Genomic DNA, 24,411 nt, shown 5'->3' with positions numbered 1-24,411 from the left:
CAGCCTTGACATACTCCTTTTCCTATTTGGAAGCAGTCTGTTGTTCCATGTCCAGTTCTAACTGTTGCTTCCTGACCTACATACAGGTTTCTCAAGGCCCTTAAGAACTATGGGAAATCTACTCTCCCTGTGCTTTATCAGTGGAACAACAAAGCCTGGATGATAACACATCTGTTAACAACATGGTTTACTGAGTACCTGAAGCCCACTGTTGAGACCTACTCCTCCAAAACATAAAAAAAGATTCTATACATAATATTATTACTCATTGACAGTGCACCTGAACATCCAAGAGGTCTGATGGAGAGGTACAAGATTCAAGTTGTTTTCATGCCTGCTACACAGCTCATGATGCCAAAGCTGAACCTCTAATACTTTGGCCACCTGAGGCGAAGAGCCAACTCATTGGAAAAAAACCTGATGCTAGGAAAGATTGGAGACAGGAGGAGAAGGGGATGACAGAGGATGAGACAGCTGGATGGCATCACCAACTCAAAGGATGTGAGTTTGGGCAAGCTCTGGGAGATGGTGAAGGACAGGAAGACCTGGTGTGCTGCAGTCCACAGAGTCGTGAAGAGTCAGACAAGACTGAGCAACTGAACAACTACAACACACAGCTCATGGATCAAGGAGAAATTTCAACTTTCAAGTCTTATTCTTTAAGAAATGTATTTCATAAGGCTATCTAGGCCATAGATAGTGATTCCTCTCATGGATCTGAGCAAAGGCAATTGCAAGCCTTCAGGAGAGAATTTACCAGTTTAGATGCCATTAACAACCTCTGTGATTCATGGGAAGAGGTAGAAATAACATTAACAGGAGTTTGGAAGAAGTTGATTCTACCCCTCATGGATGACTTAAGAGGGGTCCAAGACTTCAGTGCAGGAAGTAATTGCAGATGTGGAGGAAACAGCAAGAGAACCAGAATTAGAATTGAAGGCTGAAGATGTGCCTGAATAGAGGTAATTTCATGACAAAATGTTAATGGGTCAGGGAGTTCCTTCTTATGTATAAGTAAAGAAAATGGTTGCTTGAGGCAATTTGCTCCCAGGGAAGATGCTGTTGACATGACAACAAAGGATTTAGAACACTACACAAATTTAGTTGATAAAGCAGCAGCCAGGTTTGAGAAGACTGACTCCAATACTGAAAGAAGTTCTACTGTGGGTAAAATACCATCAAACAGCACTTCATGCTACAGTGAGATTGTTCACCAAAGGAAGAGTTAAATAATGCAGCAAACTTCACTGTTGTCTTATTTTAAGAAAAATTAAAAAAACCTCAAATAGCCAAAATAATCCTGAGAAAGAAGAATGGAACTGGAGGAATCAATCTGCCTGACTTCAGACTCTACTACAAAGCCACAGTCATCAAGACTACTAGTATGGTACTGGCACAAAGACAGAAATATAGATCAATGGAACAGAATAGAAAGCCCAGAGATAAGTCCACAAACCTATGGTCACCTTATCTTCGACAAAGGAGGCAAGGATATACAATGGAAAAAAGATAACCTCTTTAACAAGTGGTGCTGGGAAAACTGGTCAACCACCTGTAAAAGAATGAAACTAGAACACTTTCTAACACCATACACAAAAATAAACTCAAAATGGATTAAAGATCTAAATGTAAGACCAGAAACTATCAAACTCCTAGAGGAGAACATAGGCAAAACACTCTCCGACATAAATCACAGCAGGATCCTCTATGACCCACATCCCAGAATTTCAGAAATAAAAGCAAAAATAAACAAATGGGACCTAATGAAACTTAAAAGCTTTTGCACAACAAAGGAAACTATAAGCAAGGTGAAAAGACAGCCCTCAGATTGGGAGAAAATAATAGCAAACGAAGCAACAGACAAAGGATTAATCTCAAAAATATATAAGCAACTCCTCCAGCTCAACTCCAGAAAAATAAATGACCCAATCAAAAAATGGGCCAAAGAACTCAACAGACATTTCTCCAAGGAAGACATACAGATGGCTAACAAACACATGAAAAGATGCTCAACATCACTCATTATCAGAGAAATGCAAATCAAAACCACAATGAGGTACCATTATACACCAGTCAGGATAGCTGCTATCCAAAAGTCTACAAGCAATAAATGCTGGAGAGGGTGTGGAGAAAAGGGAACCCTCTTACACTGTTGGTGGGAATGCAAATTAGTACAGCCACTATGGAAAACAGTGTGGAGATTTCCTTAAAAAGCTGGAAATAGAACTGCCATATGACCCAGCAATCCCACTTCTGGGCATACACACCAAGGAAACCAGATCTGAAAGAGACACGTGCACCCCAATGTTCATCGCAGCACTGTTTATAATAGCCAGGACATGGAAGCAACCCAGATGCCCATCAGCAGACGAATGGATGAGGAAGCTGTGGTACATATACACCATGGAATATTACTCAGCCATTAAAAAGAATTCATTTGAATCAGTTCTAATGAGATGGATGAAACTGGAGCCCATTATACAGAGTGAAGTAAGCCAGAAAGATAAAGACCATTACAGTATACTAACACATATATATGGAATTTAGAAAGATGGTAATGATAACCCTATATGCAAAACAGAAAAAGAGACTCAGATGTATAGAACAGACTTGTGGACTCTGGGAGAAGGCGAGGGTGGGATGTTTCAAGAGAACAGCATTGAAACATGTATATTATCTAGGGTGAAACAGATCACCAGCCCAGGTTGGGTGCATGAGACAAGTGCTCGGGCCTGGTGCACTGGGAAGACCCAGAGGGATCGGGTGGAGAGGGAGGTGGGAGGGGGCACCGGGATGGGGAATACATGTAAATCCATGGCTGATTCATTTCAATGTATGACAAAAACTACTGTAATGATGTAAAGTAATTAGCCTCCAACTAATAAAAATAAATGGAAAAAAAAAATGGAAAAAAAAAAAAAAGAAAGAAACTGCCACAGCCATTCCAGCCTTCAGCAGCCACCACCCTGGTCAGTCAGCAGCCATCAGCATAGAGGCAGGACCTTCCACCAGCAAAAGAGTTACAACTTGCCAAAGGCTCAGATGATGGTCAGCATTTTTTAACAATAAAATAATTTTTAATAAAGATATGTACATAATTTTCAGACATAATGCCATTGCACAATTAAAAGACTACAGTTTAGTATAAACTAACTTTTATATGTGCTCAGAAACCAAAATACATTTGTGATTTATTGTATTGTTATCTTCACTTTATTGTAGTAGTCTAGAACCAAACTCACATCTCTCAGGTATGCCTATACTTCCATTTCTAAAGTAAGATGCTGCATTTAAACCAAAGAAATCACTTAAATCTTGGAAATAATTAAGGAAAATAATTCATTTTTCCATAAAAATAGGAAAATCCAATCACATGTAACTTTTTAGGTAATTCATGGATACCCACGTCATAAGTCTCTATATATGCCGAGTGATGGAAACACGAGGACTTGAAATTATTATCAGCTCTACCTTTGTGTGTTTGAAAACTTCCATTTTAAAAAGTCTAAAATAAAAATCATATGCCCCTAAAATATATTATGATTCAAGAATCCTGATACAGTTTATTTATCAATCAAAAAGTTAAGACTGTCTTCTTTTTTTTTGGCCACATCACGCAGCTTATGGGATCTTAGGTCCCTGACCAGGGATCAAACCTAGTCCCAGAGCAGTGAAAGCATTAAGTTCAAATCACTGGATCACCAGGGAATTCCCAGTACTACTGACTACTGACACCAGTTTTGAATAGTTTCTGTTCTATATTCTTATATTTAAAAATAGTATTATCTATGAATTTCACCTCCACTTACTGAAAGGATAGTTAGTCAAAGAGAAATAAATCCCCTGTAAATTCTAAAAATCTCTCTTCTGCTCTTCATTTGGTACCTTGGAGTAAAATAGGTTTTTTCAAAGACAATAAATGATACAAGCATGAATCACAGTGATTGAGGGAAAAAAAGGAAAATGACTATCAAGTGACTGAGAATTAGTTTATATTAGGTTTCCCTCTCCCTTCGGGGAGATTTGGTAAAATGTGGAAAGAGAGGCAGCTAGAAAAGCGGGGAGGAAAAAATAAACATCAGCTTCCCTCACCTCAACCAGATATATGTTTAATTTTTCCTTAGGAAAAATTAGGCACTTTAGGGAAACAGTTTTTAATGAAAGAATAGTACACCAGGAAATGTGAAACTGAGTCATTCTGCTTCAAGTTGGCAACGTTAACTACAGGGGACCCTCAGTGGTAACTGCAGCTGCTGTTTCAAAACAGTAAAGCAATCAAGGCAAGTGGGGGAGTCAAATATTTTCTTAATCTTCTTTTATTCATAAAATTAAGAGGAATTTCTATTAAAAATTCCCCCAAATATGAATAGTATTACAGTTTTTTTTGGAGTGAATAATCTCATTCTTTACTGAGAATTTAAAGGCAGGTCGTTGGATGAATTATAAAGTGAATAAAAAAGCATAAACGCTCAAAACTGCCAAGAAAATATGAATACTCTGAGGAACTGTGTCATTTCACCTAAGCTTAAACTTTAACAGAAATCCTAGGTGTGAACTTAAGGGATAATAGCAATGAAATACTTCTATTATATAGGTATGTTTTATAGGTACCTGCTTTTTTCTCTTCCTTTCTTCCTCCTGGTCATACTCCTCTTTTGATTTTCTGAAATACACAAAAACAAAGTAGAAAAGTAAACTTTCTCTTTTGTCAAAGAACAAATATTCAATAAGCAACATGCTAACCAAAGCTTAGAATATGTGCAAGGAATTTTGGAAACAAAGATGGAAACAATCAGGCTTCACATAAAGCAGCTTACAATCAACTGAGGAAGACATGCATAGACAAGAACAGCATAATGTGGTAAGCGACGTAAAACACAGGTTTGCCCATATCCTGGGTGAAGGACTCCTAGCTGAACAAAAACCAACGGGTTTGAAATTCTAAACCCAAATCCGAATGGCAAATTCCATGGACTCTGATCTCTCATTTTAGACAGATCAGTTAGTTACATGTCCCCTGATAAGATCCATTTCTCTCCTCATTCTAGTTTCTCCATGGCAGATGAGCTATCACAAAGCTCTCCTGATGCCCTTACACCAAAGCCCTATCAGCTTTGTAAACTGCTCACGAAGGCAGTCTGATTTAGGAAAATAGCCAAGTCAGCTCTCTTGCATGTCCATAATTAAGTTCCACTGTTTATACAGTAGCACACCCCCACCAAAAGCCTACAGAAAATAAAATCTTAAAGTATAATACTGATCAGTTTTTAAACCATCAATCAACCAACAGAAGCAACCAATATAAGTCAAAACTACCAGTCTTCTAAACCAACTACCAAATATCCTGAACTCTTCCAATTTGTAAACTCAAAGCTCTCTGTGTTGTCTCAGGCTCCTATATACCCTCACCTGGCACAGAGGAAAGGAGGACCTGGCAGGAAAGGCCTGGGTTCACCCCCACATTTGCCTCCCTCCCCACACTCACTGAAATCCCCTGAAATGAAGAACTAAATCCTAGAGCTCCTTCCATAAACTCCCACTAGGCCCATCCTTCTAACCACCATTCTGCCTATCCTCCCTCCTGCTTTGGAACTGCGGACAAGTTGGGAAGGTGGGAGGACCACAGGATACTAGAGGATTGTCATGTATGTGGTTAGAATGGAGAGCTTGGGCCCCTAAAGGCCAAGGCTCCACTCTGCAGGAGACACAGCAGTTGTAGGAATCCTTTTGCCTTAAACCAATACATCCCCATAGACTTAAATATTACATGTTGCAATTGGCCCTCCCTTCTCAAACTCCCATAGGAGTCAAGGGACAACAGACTTTAAGGGGAAAAAAAAAATCCCCTTTACTGGACTGCACATTCCATGCCAGGCATTTGTCTGACAATCACATAATAGATAAGAAAGTGAAAGTCGCTCAGTCGTGTCCAACTCTTTGCGACCCTATGGATTGTAGAGTCCATGGAATTCTCCAGGCCAGAATACTGGAGTGAGTAGCCTTTCTCTTCTCCAGGGGATCTTCCCAACCCAGGGATCGAACCCAGGTCTCCCACACTGCAGGCAGATTCTTTGCCAGCTGAGCCACAAGGGAAGCCCATAGATAAGAGGTCAGCAAATAGTCAGCTATTTGGTCTGTGGAGCCTGGATATCCAGTCTCCTCCCATGAGACACCTGGCATCAGCCTCCTCTAATACCAAGATCCAGAAGCCATGCAGTCTCCTGCTCAGCTCAGGCCACAACAGCCATTCCAAGCATCAGGCTGCATCTACTGAACCTTATTTCCACTGATGGCTAGTTTCCTAGGCCCATGATGGGAGTGGAGGAAGACCCTCCCATTTGGGCTGATATGTCCATTAAGAAATGTAATACAAACATAGTTATAAGCAAATAAAGTGATAAATCATGTTCATGGTCTTTAGGAAAGAATTTAGATATTTTACTACTTCACAGGATTTTTTGGATAAAAAGTTTATGTACAGATCATATTGCAATGTTATTAATGATCCATTCAAATAATTAAAGAGGATACCTAAGAACTTCTTTCAGGATTTTCATCTCTTCCTGTTCAAGGTCACTGACCACATCAGAACCATCTGTTAAGCAGTCAGGTAGTACACCTGTACAAAACCAGAGATCACACAGGAGAGTATCAACTCAACTGAAAACATTTTATTTCTCACTATTCTAGTTCATCAAGAAGTACAAAATAGTTTATTGAGATCTATCACTTTAAAAAAATGTTTTATGCTATTTTGTTTTTATTATCTTTTTAACTATGGTCTTTTAAACTTTTTCTTCTTTCAAGGAATCAGCTCCACAAAAAAAAAGAAAAAAGAAAGAAAACCCACAATTTCACCTAGAAATGACTCTTGGTAACCATGTATTTTGTGTTTAAAATAACAATAATATATGATAATAGAAATTAATATAATCTATGTCTTCCATAATCATATACTACACAGGACATACCAATGAAATTAACAAGCTCCTAATAATGAAACTATGCTCTCAGAAGTATTATTTAAAAGGGAAAAGAGTTTACAAAGCAAAATATAAAATACTTCGTTAATTGAAACAGCATGTTAACACTCTTTATTCATACTACAACATATGCTACCAAAAGAGCTCTGCTTACTACATGCAAAAAAGCATGGTGCTAAGCACTTAAGGGGAATATAAAGATGAATAAAACAATCTCTGCTCTCAGATCATCTATTCAGATATTGGGCTAATAACTATAAACTAGGGCAGTACCAACTTTGGCCCAAGGCAAAGAGTAATTCATGGCAAGTAATTTTAAGTATTGGTTTAATTTACTTTATTACCTATATCTTCCTGATAAGCAGGTAGATGGCAATAAGTGTTCTGCTTTTATCCATAATTAGTATATTCCCAAAACATTAACAGTATATCCCCTAATATTTACCTTTCGTATTCATATATGATGATGGGATTTTGTATCTGCTCTAAATTAAAGTAGCGTTATTACTCTAATGCCCTTGATATTTAAGTGCATTTTAAATTAAACTTTTCATTTTGAAATAATTGCAGATTCACATGCAGTTGTAAGAAATAACACAGAGATGCTATGCACTCTTTACCCAGTTTCCCTCAATGAAACATCTTTCAAAACTGTAGTATAAGTATCACAACCAGAAAACTGACTTCTATATAACCCACTGATCTTAAGTGCATTTTTGCTTAGTCAAAAGCTATATAAATAGTATTCTCTTATTGATCTAAGGAAAATCTTAAAAACTAAGGAAAGAATAAAACAACAGTATGCAATACTTCAAAATCATCAAAATATTGCTCTGATTTGCACTTGCCCAAAATTCTTTGATAAGATACAACCAGAATTCCGAGAGCCTTTGAATTTTTCTCACACAAACAGTCTGCAGTTTTGAGTACAATCAACTTTGTTCTAAGGTACTTTCCCCTCGATTTATGTTAAATGAGATACTTAAATACAAGTGTCAAAAGTTCTGTGGCAGAAACTAAGTATTAGTTTATGTTTAAATGTAAGCAAACTGTCCCACCCTGTGGTTTGACTGCAGCATTATTTCACATCATTTCCCTGGTCCTCCCTTGCTAATAGAAGCCATCTGTGTGCAGCTACCAAGCAGCCAAGTACTTAGAGGCAGGGCCCAACCCCACCCCAAAAAAGTGAGTCATGATTTAAGCCAATCACCATGGTCTCAATTCACCCTGCCAGAGGGTTTAGAAAGCCATGTGAATCCAATCCTGACCAATAGGCCCTGAGAGGAAAATTCCTAAGGGGCTTCCATGAATGTGTTGTCTTGCTTATAAAAGGAGATGTACAGGAAGAAGCCCGCTTTTCTTCATGAGATATTGTTGAGTGTGCACTCAATGAAGCTCGAGTGCAATCATAAGAGAAGATCCTAAGAATGGCAGAGTAAAAGTGGAAAAGTATTGGGGCTCTTGAAAACATCACTGAGCCACCAAATGAACCAAGCCTGGACCTGTCTGTCTTCCTTCCCTTCCTCTACTTCTGGTTCTGTGAGATGATCATTTCTTATTGCTTAGGCCATATTCTCTGAGGTATTCTGCTAATGGAGACTTGAGGTTCCCAGCTGATACAAGCTATGGTTACCTGTTCTCTTTTCATTAAAATCTTGTTTCCAGTTAAATTCTAAAAACTGCAGAGTGCCATTATCAAGTTCCCTATTTCTTTTATCAAAAGATCCCCTAAAGCAATGTGAAATAACATAAAAGTAATTATTCAGATTCTCTATCCTATAGGTCAGAATAAAAAGCACAGTTACAGGAAAACACAAGAGAAAAGGATCTTATGAAGCAAACCATGGTAGAGAAACGAAAAGAAAGAGACGGTTTTCCAAACTTTACACAAAAACAGTTTTGTGTCATGCATTGTTCAGGGTTAGGGTGGTTTTATCTCCACATCACGGACAACAGCTCTTTCCTGCTGTGAAATGCATTTGAGAGAATAGGATATGATGGTAGTTGGCTCTAAGAGTATGGTCTTTACTCACCTCAGACAAATGAGAGGAGAACCCACAACAGTCTAACCCACAAGAGACCCTCCAACAGTCTAATGTTTGCCACGTAACAACAGAAGCCTTATTGCTGCATATTCCAGACCCTTAAAAGCAAATAGTACAACTAAACTATAGCTCTAATATGCTCAAGAAACAAGCAAAGACCCGGCTGCCAAACCATCAGACAGTATATAGGCATGATAAGGAACATCCGTGGCAATCTATTAAGCAAAGGAATACACAGGTATTAAGATCACTAGAGTCCGAAATGGGAAACTTAGATATGCATCTGGGTTGAAAAAGAGATAGTACAGTAACAAGAAGTATGGTTAGAGTGTGATGTTTTGAATCAAGATGTCAAGTAGAGTTCAAGTACACAGGAAGGGAAGAAAAGCAGGAAGAGCTAGGAAAAAACTGAGTTCAGGTAGAGAATTAAGGAAAAGATAAAGCGAAAGGCAGCCACCAGGACCTTGAGCTCTGCTTTCTCTTCCACCTGACGGCAGCACAATGCTGTCCGCCCATGCCCTAGTTCTCAGCGCTACCCCAAGACCAGCAGCTTCAGTCACAGCTAGGAACACCTTAAAAATACAAAGTACTAGACCCCACTCCAGACCTACTGAGTCAGAAACAGGCACAGGCATGTGTTTCAACAAGCCCTCAACTGCTTCTAATTGCTCACTAAAACTTGAGAACCACTGTCTTCTATAAGCCAGAAGGGAAAAAGTAACTGTACACTCAACAATAACTGAAAGTGTGACCACTCAAAAATACTGACTTCCATAAACACTATGGCTGAGCAGAAAAACTGAACTCTCTGAAACCTGAAATGTTAAATCAAACTCTGGTCTGCTTTCTTTGAGATGTCAATGAATCAGTTATCTGGAAGTTTAAACTCTAGTATCTCTTAAGTGTCAGCCCTAGATTTTCAAACTTGAAATAAATTTATACAAAGCAGCAACGTTAAGATCATATTAGTTAAAACTAACACCAAAACAAAATGCACTTAGCACTTAGATTTCTAAATTCAACCTTTTACCATTTCTCTCTTGAATTATTCGAATGGCTTGCAGCTGCATTTCAGTATTTTTCTGGACCATCATGGCTTTAAAGATAGTAAAATCTTCTGCTGCCAATACAGGTTGCAAAATGGCCTGTGGAAAGAAGTCAGGAAGTTACAGAACTATTTCCCACACACCCAAATCATTTCCACTGCAAAGGTGCATTAATTCAAGAATGCTGCCTTATTATTTATGACTAGATGACTCAAAAGGACAATTTTAAGATTTTTTTCTAAAAGCCTTTAAAGTAGGCTTCTTAAGAGGCTGATCTTCTAACCCCTCCCACCCCCACAAGGCTAAGGCACACAGTGACACATTTTCCAAATGAGCCAGTGCTGAGCAACTCTGATAAACAACACTGGAATTAGTCTCACTCTTTTAAAGTTACCACTTCAGTATACAAATCTGTTTTTCAGTCAAAATAATGATAACTATTTGGTTTAGATTCTGTCGATCTGAAATTTGGGGCTTCTCTGTTGGCTCAGTGGTAAAGAATCCTCCTGCCAATGCAGGAGACGTGGGTTCAATCCCTGGGTCAGGAAGATCCCCTGGAGGAGGAAATGGCAACCCACTCCAGTATTCTTGCCTGGAAAATCCCATGGACAGAAGAGCCTGGTGGCTACAATCCATGGGTCGCAAAAGAATTGGACACAACTTAGTGACTAAACAACAACCAACCGAAATTTACTGTTCAGTGATAAAGCAGTAACTACAAATAATCCTTTAATTAATAAAATTGCCAAATTAAATAAGAACAAATGCCAAAATTCACTTCATGGCAAATAGATGGGGAAACAATGGAAACAGTGAAAGAGTTCATTTTCTTGGGCTCCAAAGTCACTGAAGATGGTGACTACAGTCATGAAATTAAAAGACGTTTGCTCCTTGGAAGAAAAGCTGACCAACTGAGACAGCAAATATTAAAAAGCAGAGACATTACTTTACCAACAAAGGTCCATCTAATCAAAGTTATGGTTTTTCCAATAGTCATGTATGGATGTGAGAGTTGGACTACGAAGAAAGTTGAGTGCTGAAAAAATGATGCTTTTGAACTGTGGTGTTGGAGCAAGACTCTTGAGAGTCCCTTGGACTGCAAGGAGAGCAAACCAATCAATCCTAAAAGAAATCAGTCCTGAATACTCATTGGAAGGACAGATGCTGAAGCTGAAGCTCCAGTACTTTGGCCACCTGATGCAAAGAGCTGACACTGGAAAAGACCCTGATGCTGGGAAAGATTGAAGGCACAAGGAGAAGGGGATGAGAGAGAATGAGATGGTCAGATGTCATCACCGACTCAATAGGCATGAGTTTGAGCAAGCTCCAGGAGTTGGTGATGGACAGGGAAGCCTGGCATGCTGCAGTCCATGGGGTCACAAAGAGTCAGACACGACTGAGAGACTGAACTGAGTGAAATGCCAAAAAAATGGAGTCTGGAAAATAAGCCTAACATGATAGGAATGATGTAAGAACACAACAGTAGTAGTCCTATAGGCAAAAAGTTTCATGGAAGAGACAGAAATTATGATGTGAAATCTTTTTCTAGATGACACTGAAGTGTAATAAATTAATAAACAATAATAACAGTAGCTATCCTGCACTGTTCTGTGCTTAGTCACTCAGTCATATCCAACTGTTTGCAACCCCACAGGCTGTAGCCCGCCAGGCTCCTCTGTCCATGGGGATTCTCCAGGCAAGAATACTGGAGTGGGTTGCCATGCCCTCCTCATCTACCCTGCCGCTGCTGCTGCTAAGTCGCTTCAGTCATGTCCGACTCTGTGCGACCCCATAGATGGCAGCCCACCACGCTCCACCGTCCCTGGGATTCTTCAGGCAAGAACACTGGAGTGGGTTGCCATTTCCTTCTCCAAATGCATGAAAGTGAAAAGTGAAAGTGAAGTTGCTCAGTCGTGTCTGACTCTGTGTGACCCCATGGACTGCAGCAATGATAATGTCAAAGACACACCTCAACAAATGTTCCATCCAAGAGTGCTGAGCAAAGAGGAAGGAGTCCCTCCAGCAGCAACCAGCTCACATTCCACACAAAAACAAAACAGTCAAGCAAAAGAAAGTGCAAAAGTAGTGACATTTACAAGGAGTCAACTGTAGGAAAAAAAAGAAAGTTCCTTGTCCTTTAAATTCACATATACTGTTCAAAAGGCCGAGGGCAGAGGACGGCAAATAGGCTGCATTGGTATTTACCTGAAAGTTACAGCCCATAGAGCACTATTAAAGACAAGTGCTGTATCAGATAGATCACTAATAAGAAACTACTGCACAGCACAGGGAACGCTGCGGTGACCTAGATGGGAAGGAAATCCAGAAGAAGAGGGGATACATGTGCGTGTACGTTACGGCTGATTCACTTCACTGTACAGCAGAAACTGTCACAGCCATGTAAAGTAACTAACCCCAATTTAAAAAATAATTTTTAAATTTCCTTTAAAATAAAAAAATATTTAAATAAATAAAGACAACTATAGCCAGCCTCTGTCATAGAGTAGTATATCTGATCTGCCAGGGCACCTTTGTGGGATTACACAACCACATAACATTGTTCTTGGTCTTCTTAGACTTATTAATAATATCAAGTTCTCTATCCTCATCACTAATAAACACTTGAAGGGTGCTGCTCCTAATGGCATTGTGTCAGCTAGAGCTATCAGCAAGTCTGCATTTGAGCTGATCCTTAAACATATAATGCAGGGCTTCTCAAAGGGTATTTTTAACCCTTCTAAGAAATGCAGGAAAGAAGGATTGTTAAATGCATATTCCTGAGCCCTACCCTAGACATAATTAATCTAAATTTCTGGACCATGTATCTCCCTGGATAATTCTTATAACACTTAAATTTGAGAACTATTGATACAATGGGGGGAAAAATAAGCCCTTGATATCAAAGGCTACTTTGAGCTTAACCATATGTTAGCTGTTTGATTCTGTATCCATCATTTAGGCTTCTGGGCATTAGTTTCTTCACCTGCAAGTTAGCATAATAATAACAACAATAATAATATTAATACAGTATTTTGTCAATTCTAAGACTCAATAGATCAGCAAAATAAACCATTATTTCATATACCAATAAGAAAAGGAAAAAACCCTATCGATTAAATTATAACATGCCATCAATTACAAAATGCATTCTCATTGAAAAGATATTTATGATAGAAAATTTTCATTTGAGAATGAAGGAAAAATAGTAACTTTCTGGCTGGATGTTAGAATTAAGTAGTGCAAGAAAGCATTTTTTTAAACTAAAAAGTCCTATAAAAGTAATTGTTCTGGGCCTTTTGATTAAATATCAAACTGGTGTGCTAAACCTAACAACTGTACAGCAATTGGGCTATTCTGGTCCAAGGAAATGGATCACCCTTTGCCTAAGAGCTTCCAATAAGAGTAATTAGAGGAACTAAACACAAGAGTTACTCCAAAAAGCTAGCAAGTGGTTTAAAAACAACAACAATCTTAAGTATCCTTTAAATTAATTGAAATGCCAAACTACTTTGAAAGAAGACTATGAAATAAATGGTATAAATAAATAAATGTGGTGAACAGCACCTTCAGTCAACTAGATCAAACTGACATTTTTCCAACAGAAAAATACATTCTTTTCAAGTTCACATGGAACATTCACCAAAATAGACAACATTCTAGGCCATAAAACACACCTTAATAAACTTAAAAGAACAGGAGTCATATAGAGGAAACACTCAGACCCAACAGAATTAAACTAGAAAACAGTAACAGAACAATAGCTAGAAAAAGCTAAAATACTTGGGAGATTAAGAAACACACTTTAAAACAGCACATGGATAAAAGAAGTAGTCTTAGGAGAACCTCTAAAAATATTCTAAATGAAATATTTCAAAATATTTCTAAATGAAACCACAACTTATCAAAATGTGTGGGGTGTAGCAAAAGTTAGTGCTTAGAGGGAAATTTAAAGCACTGAAGCATGTATTAGGAAAGAAGAAATAACCAACATCAACAATCAAAGCTTCCACCTTAGGAACTAAAAAAAGAGCTAATTAAATCCAAAGAAAGGAAACAATAGAAATTAGAGAAGAAATCAATGAAATTGGAAAACAGAAAAGCAATGGAGAAAATCAACAAAACTAAAAGCTAATTATTTAAAAAATAAATAAAACTAAGAAACCTCTGGGCAGGTTAAGTTTCAAAAAAAAAGGCGGGGGTTGGGGGGTGTGGAATTCCCTGGTTGTCCAGTAGTTCAGACTTTGTGCTTCCATTGCAGGGGGCATTGGTTCAGTCCGTGGTTAGGGAGGTTCCACATGCCAGGACATGAGACACACAAAAAAAGACATAAATTAATATCAGAAATGCAAAAGGGGACACTACTACAGATCCCATGGACACTAAAAAGGTAACAAGGAAATTTTATGAACATTCTTATGACCACAAGTTTGATAATCCAGGTGAAATGGACCAATTTCTTAAAAAGCACAACCTGCTAAAACTCACACAAGAAACAGACAATCTGAATAAGTCTATATCTATTAAAGAAATGGAATAAATAATTAGTAATCTTCCAAAACAAGAAGCACCAGGCCCAGCCGGGGTCAATGATGAATTCTATCAAACACTTAAAAGAATTTTATATAATTCTTACAATTCTATACAAGTAAAGATAGAACTTCAAAGAAAAGCTATAGATTGCTTTTACTTCTCAAAAGAATGATTATTATTTATTTGCAGAAATTCAATAGCATAGCCTATAGAAATGATGTGAAAGCCTTTCTATTGATTCAAAGGACTAAGGGGGGGAAAAGTATAACTATGAAATCTAGTCCCAACACTTCATGGCATATTGATGGGGAAACAAAGGAAACAGTGAAACAGTTTATTTTCTTGGGCTCCAAAATCACTGCAGATGGTGACTGCAGGCATGAAATTAAAGGATGCTTGCTCCTTGGAAGAAAAGCTATGACCAACCAAGACAACATAAATTAAAAAGCAGAGACATTACTTTGCTGACAAAGGTCTTTGTAGTCAAAGCTGTGGTTTTTCCAGTAGTCATGTATGGATGCGAGAGTGGACCATAAAGAAGTGTGAGTGCTGAAGAATTGACGCTTTCAAACAGTGGTGTTGGAGAAGACTCTTGAGAGTCTCTTGGATAGCAAAGAGATCAAACCAGTCAATTCTAAAGGAAATAACCCCTGAATATTCACTGGAATGACTGATGCTGAAGCTGAAGCTCCAATACTTTGGCCACCTGATGCTGAGAAAGATTGAAGGCATGAGAAGGGAATGACAGAGGATGAGATGGTTGGATGGCATCACTGACGCAATGGACATGAGTTTGAGCAGGCTCCGGGATGTGGTGATGGACAGGGAACCCTGGCTTGCTGCAGTCCATTGGGTCACAAAGAGTCAGACATGGCTGAGAAACTAAACAACAACAACAAAGCAATTAACAATTGGAATTTGAAATAAAAAACACAATACAATTTACATTTAGCACTACAAAAAAGTACTTAGGAATAAATGTAACAAAATATGCATAAGATCTATATGAGGAAAACTAAAAAATTCTTATGAAAGAAATCAGAGATGATCTAAATAAATGGGAGAGCTATTTCATGTTAATAAATAAGAAGACTCAACATTGTTAACATGTCACTTCTCCCAGATTTGATCTATAGATTCATGCAACCCCAATCAGAATCCCAGCAAATGTGGATACCAACAAACTGATTTTTAAATTTATATGGAAAGGTAAAAGACTCAGAACAGTCACACAAAATTGATAAAGATCAAAGTCAGAGGACTGACACTACATGACTTCAAGATATACTATAAACTGCAATAATCAAGACAGTATGACATTGGTGAAAGAACAGACAAAGGATTAATGGAACCGAACAGAACCTGAAAACTGACCAACAAAGACATAGTCAACTGATTTTTGACAAAGGAACAAAGGCAATCCAGTGAAGAAAGGATCATCTTTCTAGAAAATGCTGCTAGAACAACTGACATCTACATGGAAAAAAAAGAAGGAATCTAAACTCTGACCTTATACCTTTCACAAAAATTAACTTAAAATGGATCATAGATTTAAACGTAAAAACAAAACTTTGAAACATAGCATAGAGAAAATCTAGCTAACCTTGGCTTTTGGCAATGACTTCTTAAGATAAAATATCAAAATCATAAACAATGAAAGAATCACTACATCAGACTTCACTAAAATAAAAAAGACTTCTGCTTTGTGAAAGACATTGTTAACAGAATGAAGAGAAAAGCCACAGGAGAATATTCTGTGAAATATTTGCAAAACAGATCTGATAAAGATTTGTATCAAAAATATACAAAAAAACGCTTACAACCCAACAATTAAAAAATAAATAACTCAATTTAAAAATGGGCAGAAGAAAACAATGATATCACGACATATCTATTAGAATGGCTAAAATCCAAAAACCTGACAATATCATGTGTTACTGAAGACATGGAGCAACAGAAGCTCCCATTCATTGCTGGTAAAAATGTAAAATGATATAGCTACTTTAGAAGAGAGTCTGGCAGTTTCTTACAAAGTTAAAGTGAATCTTAACATATGATCTAGCAGTCTTGCTCCTAGGTATTTACGCAAATGAGATGAAAAATTTACACCCACATAAAAGCCTGAATATGAATAGCTATAGTGACTTTATTCAAAATTGCCAAAGACTGGAATGCACCAAAATATCCTTCAAAAGGTTATATACCACCTTCAAAATGTGGTACACCCATAAAATGGAATATTATTCAGCAATAAAAAGAAAAGAACTATCAAAAATGAAAATACTTAAATTCATATTGCTTAGTGAAAGAAGCCAGTCTGAAAAAGCTACATACTGTGTGACTTCAATTACATAATATTCTGGAAAAAGCAAAACTATACAGACAGTAAAATGAACAGCAGTTGCCAGAGGTTTGGTGTAAAGATAGAAAAGATGAATATGTAGAACATATGAGATTTTTAAGGCAGTGAAACTATTTTGTATGATACTGTAATGATGGATATATGACATTATGTATTTGTCAAAATCCACAGAACTGTACAACACAAAGAGTGAACCTTAATATAAACTATGGACTTAAATCATATATCAATACTGGCTCATCAACAAATATACTACACTAATGAAAGACTTTAATAAAAAAAAAAGACACATTAACTGCTCAACTTTCTGTAAACATAAAACTGCTCTAGAAAAAAGTCTATTAATTTTAAAAAATCTTATAAGCAATCACACAAAATATTATTAATTATCCAGTATGTGTTTTTAGAAAATGAAAGTTATACCATACATATAGTCATTTTAGTGATACAAGTTCTTGGGGAAAAAAAGAATAATTTTCCCAAATTAACATTAGAAGACAAATGTTTCTGAAAGCGTTAATTTCTATTCTACAAAAGGCAAAGTAAATCAAGTGAAAAGCAAAAACAAAAACAAAAAATACTTTATAGTCATCCCTGGCTCCTGCTATACATAGAAATCAGTGATGAGCTCTATCTTCACCAAAAAAAATCACAAGCAATGAAAAAAGCCACTTTTGCCTATTTCAGTTGAAAACAACATAAAATTACAAAATCAACTGAACACAACTGAAATAATATCTCAATATGCATTCTATTATCATATATTCCTGAACTTTTTAGAAAGGTATCTTAATTTATGAGCATTTTTTGAGAAGCTACACATGTATGACAGGAAAACATGCTCTTAAAAAGTCTGTTGTTGGAAAAAAAAAAAGAAAAGTCTGTTGTTGAGACTTCCCTGGCAGGCCAATAGTGAAGACTGTGCTTCCACCAGATAGGGCCCGGGTTTGATCCCTAGTGGGAGAACTAAAATCCCACAAGCTGTATGGAGAAGAAAGAGAAGGAGAGGAGAGTTGAGAGGATAGGAGAGGAAGGACGGAAAGGATGGAAGGGGTGGAAAGGGGAGGGGAGGAGAAGAGAAGAGACAAAAGGAGAGGAAGAGAAAGGAAGGAAAGAAGGAAGGAAGGAAAAAAAAGGTTGTTTTTTTTTAAAACCAGACATCTTCATCTGATGTACTCCTTACAACTCCTGCTAATTTTAATATACAAGAATGCCAGGACCAGTGGTCTAGGACTAATGGTGACCAAACCAATTGAAAAGAATTTTGCAAGTCATCTTTAGCAGTACAGTTCAATGAGAGGGGAGCGAGCAACTGCTTATAAAAATCAAAAGCAAACCAAACAGACCAAAACAAAAGAAAAAGTACCTCCTAAACTACCCTTAACTAACAATTGGTTTCTTGAATTCCTTATAGGCACTCTAAATCAGCATAATGGAATCAGCATTCTGATCTTTATTTACAAAGATTAGAGTATTGCTGCAAAGCAGTATCTAGCAGGCTTTAGGCTGTTTTTCTGGTTATTGGAGATGGCCTTGTGCTTATTCAGTCATACTGCCCTTAGCATCTGGGGCTAAGTTTGCTCCAGAAGAGAATAAAGCTAACTAGTCCACATGGGGATTGAATACATGACCCTGGCCTAATTAGCACCCTGCTAATCAACCACCAAAATAGCTGCCATTACTTACAAGGTGTTTCCATTTATAGACCACCTTATATGTGTCAGGTATTGTGCTAAATGTTTAATGAACATTTTTGCTCAAATCTCACAAAAACCTTTCAAAGTAGATACTATCCCTGTTTTACAGATGTTCAAACTGAGAATCGGAATAGACAAGACAGAAAAGCTGTAAAACAACTTTGTCCGTGATAAATGAAAGTAATCGAAAGATCTAAGTTCAAATCCAAGTCTGTCTGTGTCAGAAGGTTTCCATGCTTGTATATAACAAGACTGTACTACGAATCAACTCCAAATCAAAAGGTGTTATGTAACAGAACAAAGCAGAAAGATGTTACTCTTGATCTGAAAACAGTATTTTAAAATTCTGAATGTCTTCATTCACAAGTTATCCTATGATGAAAACAAAAGATGGATGTGATTACTATTACTATGAACATCTTTTTTCACAAAGTATTTCAGATTCATTCATAATAGCTTAACTAAGAGGTTGACAAATATTAACCAAAGAAGAAAATATTCTGGAAATACAAGGAAAATAAAAACAAATACCAATGCCTTAAAAGAAATCTAAATACTAATTAATAATTTTCAATAAATTCTTCAAGGTAAGTAGACTTGTAAAAAACTTTAATTCAAGGCAATTAAACTGAATTGAAAATGTAAAAGTGCTCAGCGGGGCAGAATGAGTACTGGTCTGACTAGAGATATAAGGAAAGTTGCATTGCAGCATCTCATTGATGATGAGATGGGTTTCTCTGGGTAAAGAAAGGATGAGTGGTGAGAAGGTGGGGGCTGAGCATTCCCGCTTAAGGGACCACTGTGAGCAAAGCCCGGTGCACCAATGCTTACAAAAACAAGTAGCCAGAATTATTATAGTATGTAATGTACTATGGAATGACAGCAGGACGTTGAAAATGATAATTTGAGATCACATCCTAGATAATCCTATCATTTCACTAAGGAATTATAGTTAATTTGGTAAAAGATGAAAAGCTAAAGTAACTCTTTGAGAAGGCTATTTGGGTAGTAATAACATATCTCTAAACTCAATCTCGGAGCCTGAGCTGATATTCTGGCTTTGTTACTTTAGTTGTAGACTGTGCACCAGTTCCTTAATATATATGTGCAATAGTTTTCTCAATTCTAACAAAATAAAATAAATAGTACCAATTTCTTAAGGACTGTTAGGAAGATTCAGTGAAATAACACATGTCAAGTGCTTAAAACAGCAGCTAGCATGAACCCCCAGTAAGTATTAGTTACAAATATACCCAAAACCTACTTCAATTCAGCACTGCAGAACCAATGAGACAATAAAATTAGTTCTAACAGAAGGAAGCCCCAAGAACCGTGTACTGTGTATCTAAGATTAAAGAGGGGGCAACTGCAAAACCATTAGAAACCTATATAATAAGTTTTTTTTTGTATAAAGCCTATGATCTATTATAGTTCTGACAGGAAGTTCTTTTTTAATCACATCAGTTTATTAATGCCTCAAATTATCTTTTCTCAAGGTAGTTATAAAGAAAGAATCCATATGTGTTAAATTGGCTTTTCATTCTTACAGTCTCTGGAATATTATACTTTGACAATCAAACATAGCAAATCTAAGTGGAATCCTGGGCATTTTTGTTAAAATTATATATTAGCAGAAAAACACAAAAACCTGTGATGTACGGGTCTTTGCAAGAGGAGAAGTACATGCTTCTTGAAATTGATCTTCATTAATTCCAATTTCTTTAAGGTACGTTTCTAACAGCTTTTCAACCTAAAAAAAGAGTTTAACTTTTACAATTTACATTGAAAGATTCCAAATGAGTTTTTATATTGAGTTTAGAAAAGTATAATCAAATGCTTGCTTGCAATTATCAATCTACATAAAATTATATTATATGGCAGTGACAATCTTTTTCACCAAAAAAAAAACCCAAACAACTAAAAGTGAAAATCTTTGCAGAGAATCAAATGAAATTTCCTCTACCAGAAATAACTGGTCAGGATTATGAAGTTTGATTTGGTATAATCCTTGTGCTACCCAGGCATTTCTTAAAATCTCAAGACAACAGGGCGAAATTAATAATGAACACTTCCCTGGATATACCAGCAGAAGAATAGGAATAAAATTTAAAGATCAGATGCAAGATCCCTTAAAATAGTTGTCCTAAATCTATTCCTTACATTCTAGAGTCTTATGGAGGAAATGCACAGAGAACTCCTGGAGTCACATGCAACTGATAGCACTACTAGGGTAGACTGGAATTTTTTAAGGAATTTAAATGGACAAGTCTATTTTTTAAATTTAGAACAGACTGAATTAATATTATTCAAATTATATTTAAAATCAGTTTTAAAATACTCACTAGTTCTTTGTATTCCTGATGAATCTCTGTATAAGTCAATTTGCTTTCTTCTTCATCATCAAAAACTAAATTTAAAAGAAAATATTGCATAGTGTAAAAAATTTCATTAAATATGAAAGTCAGCTCCACCAATAGAACTTACAAATAGAACAATCATTCTTGTAAACTGGCTCTTCCACTTTAAAATTTCTGGGATTAAAAAAATAATAAATTGTAAACAAGTTTTTTTTCTATACCTAAGAGCTACTTCATATGGGAGAGGAACACTAATTTGCTACTTTTCAATCAATAATACAAGGCAACAATTTCTTTACAAATTTTAAATGGAACATTATTGGTAAGTTTCTAAATAATTCCTTTCACAACAGGTTCCAGATTAATTCACCATATTGGAACTTTGCTGATCCAAAGTCTACTGAAACTGACTCTTTCTTTATTACATATAAATCAATAATGAAACAAAAATGAATAAAAACAAATGTTTACTCAATGATTGTATGTGTGAAACAATGCAGATTAGAAAGATACATATTCCTTCAAAAAGCTACAATGTGATCAAGGAAAAGACAAATTCATGAACTGTAAACCATAAGCCACCTTTAAAAAAAACTCCCCCATTCTTTCTAAAATACAAAATTAACATCGGTAATTTTCTATTCAAAACTCTTCAATTAAAAACTCTTCAGTTCTTTGCCTAGAGAATAAATGTAAAATACTTAGAATCCCAGACAAAACCCTCCAAGACTGGATCCCAAGTCTCATCTCCCACCACTCCAAAACCCACACTTTGCCCTCATAACAGTATACAATTACTTGCGAATGTGGACAAATGTAAAAACATAGAAGGTGCTTCAAAGCCCCAGGTCTTTGCTCAAGCCCTTCGTGGATCTCTTTGCCTTTACCCAGTACCTCTTCTCCCAACCATTCTTCAAAATACTGCAAGAGGCACATTCTCCATGATCTGCTACCCACTCCCAACTCCCTTGGCTATTTAGATTCCTTCCTCAGAACTATTTGAATACACAGCACCATATGTCTACCTTTATCATAACATCTGGTCACTTTACATTTAAAATTCCATTTACCTGCTTGTCTTCCCCATCAAATTATAAACTTCTCAAGCACAAAGATTTGTTTTATTAACTTTTCTATCCTCAACTTCTGGCTCAAAGACACTCAATAAATGTTGAAATAAATGCTGACATTTACAAAGTTAAACAAAACTAATTTTTAAATTACCTAAGGTGAAGAATAGCACATTGACAACCCAAAGTCAGTGAAATACAAACACTATTATTTCAAGTGCCACTGAAATGTTATTTCCATTTCTCTTGGCATCTATTCTACATAGCACTGGGCATACATGCAATATAGCAGCTAATAAACCTGTTTTCAGATAACTTTGAAGCCAAATTACTACATTACATGTTTACAAGTCTGAAGATTACTATTTCCCTATAAAATTATGCAATCAGGTGTGTTATAACTGAGATGCAGCCACTTTTAACGTTTGGGGATAAAAATAACTTTTTTTTTTTTTGCCGCTTCAGCATTTAGGTTCAGGTTCAGTGGCATAAGTGGAATCAAAAGGTGACATAATTTCTTTTTTCTCCTAAAGGAGATCAGAACACTACATGCTTCCTCAGTCTCATAATAGCGTTTAAAATTCTTTAATGGAGCAGAAATAAAAGTTATTTTGAACTTCTTTTAAAAATTACCTGAAAGAACAATACCTAGTAAATACTATTTGAATGTTGCTCATGGCAATGAGAATGTAATGAGAAGATTCAGTGGTCAAAGTAAACTTCATCTTTACCAGATTCATGGAAACTTAGGGTTGAAAGGACTCTTAACAGATCATTCATGATAACCAACCATTTGACAGTTGAATTCTCCTCTGTAATAACTCCATTAAGGTGCTATCAGATTCATTCAAACACTGCTAAGGCTTGGGGAACTCATTACCTTCTGAGACAGGCGAATTTATCCAGGATACTCTCTGTTATGAAGCACTTCCTCCACAGAAAATTGTTTACCTCTAGTTTGTACCCACGGACGCTAGCTGTAGCCCATTGAACCTTAAAAAAAACAAGTCTAATCCCTCCAACATACGACAGACGTTCGAACGATTAATGGATATTACTACCCTTAAGGTCTTGGCCAGATAAACAACCACGACAACAGCCTGAAATTATTCTTATGACATCGCTTCTGGTTCCTTTTCCATAAATGGGCTCCAAATTATCTTCAAGAATTGAATACAGAGCTCCAAAGCGTGAACTGATAAGAACCTGGAGGTACTCTTTCCTCACAGGGAACGTTATGCCACGTTTACATGCCTCATTCGTTGGAATATACCCTCCATTTTTGGTTTAACCGAGAAAGAGCGCTCAAAAAAGGGAATACAGGCCACCGAGATTACAGGCTCTGGGCCTACCGGAGTAATCACAATACCCCACGCTCACCCACTTTTTGGCCAACAGTTGGAATCAGAAGGAACTCAGAAGCAAATGACATCTCTCCTCTCAAGTCACTGGGGAAGCTGAGAAAGGAAGAAACCCACACAGTCACCCGCCCAAGGCAGAAAGGTGCAGGATGGGGTGAGAGACTCAACACAGGATTAAAGTCTAATGTTTTTCGAATGTGTGCTTGGGCCCAGGGCGGAGAGGTATCTCGTCCCCCTTTTCATTAGCGTGGGAAAGACAGGCGCGGTGACAGCAACACATCCTAAAAATCCAGCTCTAAACCTGGTCGACAGGAGTGGAGATCGAGGAGATGAGAGGCGGTTTGTGGAGAGGTTGTTGGTGTGAGAGAGGTGAGCAAGGACCGACGACTCGAGATTCGGATTTTACCTTCACATTTCTGCTCCACGAAGTCCAAGATGGGGATGGACCAGTCCGGGCCCCGCAGGAACCCCGCGATGCTCTCCACCACCCATTCCACCTCGTCCTCTTCTTCCGCGGCCATTCCGCCCCCGCGGGGCGCCGCGGAAGCCTAGGCCAGATCGCCGGATCCTAGAAGGCCTTTCGGCCGCAGAGAACCGAGAGGAAACAGGGGAACGAAGTGCCCCCGCAGTCTCCGCAGTCACCTGGCTAAAAGCTACAAACCACTTAACGTAAAATGGTCGCTATGGCAACAAGCGGAGCCGCCTCCGGCAGCCGCCCGGAAATGAAGCCAGCTTCCTCGGAGCCTGCGCAGCTTAGAAAGAGGCATATGAAGAACGTTTCCGATTGGCTGGGAAGGGAAAGATAGCCTTCCGCCCATTGGCCCGACCTGCTGGTAGCGCTGACTTGTAGCCATTGGCTGGAAATCCAGGAATCTCAACGTTCCCACAGAAGTGCGTGGGACCAAGGATTAGAAATGGCGCCACGAAGGCCCGTCTCACCTGGTCTCTGACTGAAAAGGT

At 37.5% G+C, this 24,411-nt stretch overlaps 1 protein-coding gene across 2 annotated transcripts in view; it reads right to left on the bottom strand.

Moving 5' to 3' along the window:
* CFAP36 (cilia and flagella associated protein 36) overlaps positions 1-24,174 on the bottom strand; it is a 31,083-nt gene extending 6,909 nt beyond the window's left edge. Inside the window, exons 1-6 of one of the 2 annotated variants that reach the window (XM_020909033.2) lie at positions 23,858-24,174; positions 21,006-21,070; positions 20,312-20,413; positions 10,059-10,173; positions 6,532-6,619; positions 4,612-4,663 (exon numbers count right to left, since the gene is read on the bottom strand). In XM_020909033.2, coding sequence (XP_020764692.1) covers positions 4,612-4,663; positions 6,532-6,619; positions 10,059-10,173; positions 20,312-20,413; positions 21,006-21,070; positions 23,858-23,972 — 537 coding nt within the window. In that variant the 5' untranslated portion in view covers positions 23,973-24,174. The remainder of the gene's footprint in view (positions 1-4,611; positions 4,664-6,531; positions 6,620-10,058; positions 10,174-20,311; positions 20,414-21,005; positions 21,071-23,857) is intronic. The other variant, XM_020909032.2, reaches the window with a different exon arrangement.
* Between the last annotated feature and the right edge of the window lie 237 nt (positions 24,175-24,411).

This window comes from Odocoileus virginianus, chromosome 2 (genome assembly GCF_023699985.2).
Source record: "Odocoileus virginianus isolate 20LAN1187 ecotype Illinois chromosome 2, Ovbor_1.2, whole genome shotgun sequence".
Taxonomy (NCBI): domain Eukaryota; kingdom Metazoa; phylum Chordata; class Mammalia; order Artiodactyla; family Cervidae; genus Odocoileus; species Odocoileus virginianus.
Note: the sequence above shows the minus strand (reverse complement) of the source record. Positions and strands in the feature narration are given on the sequence as shown.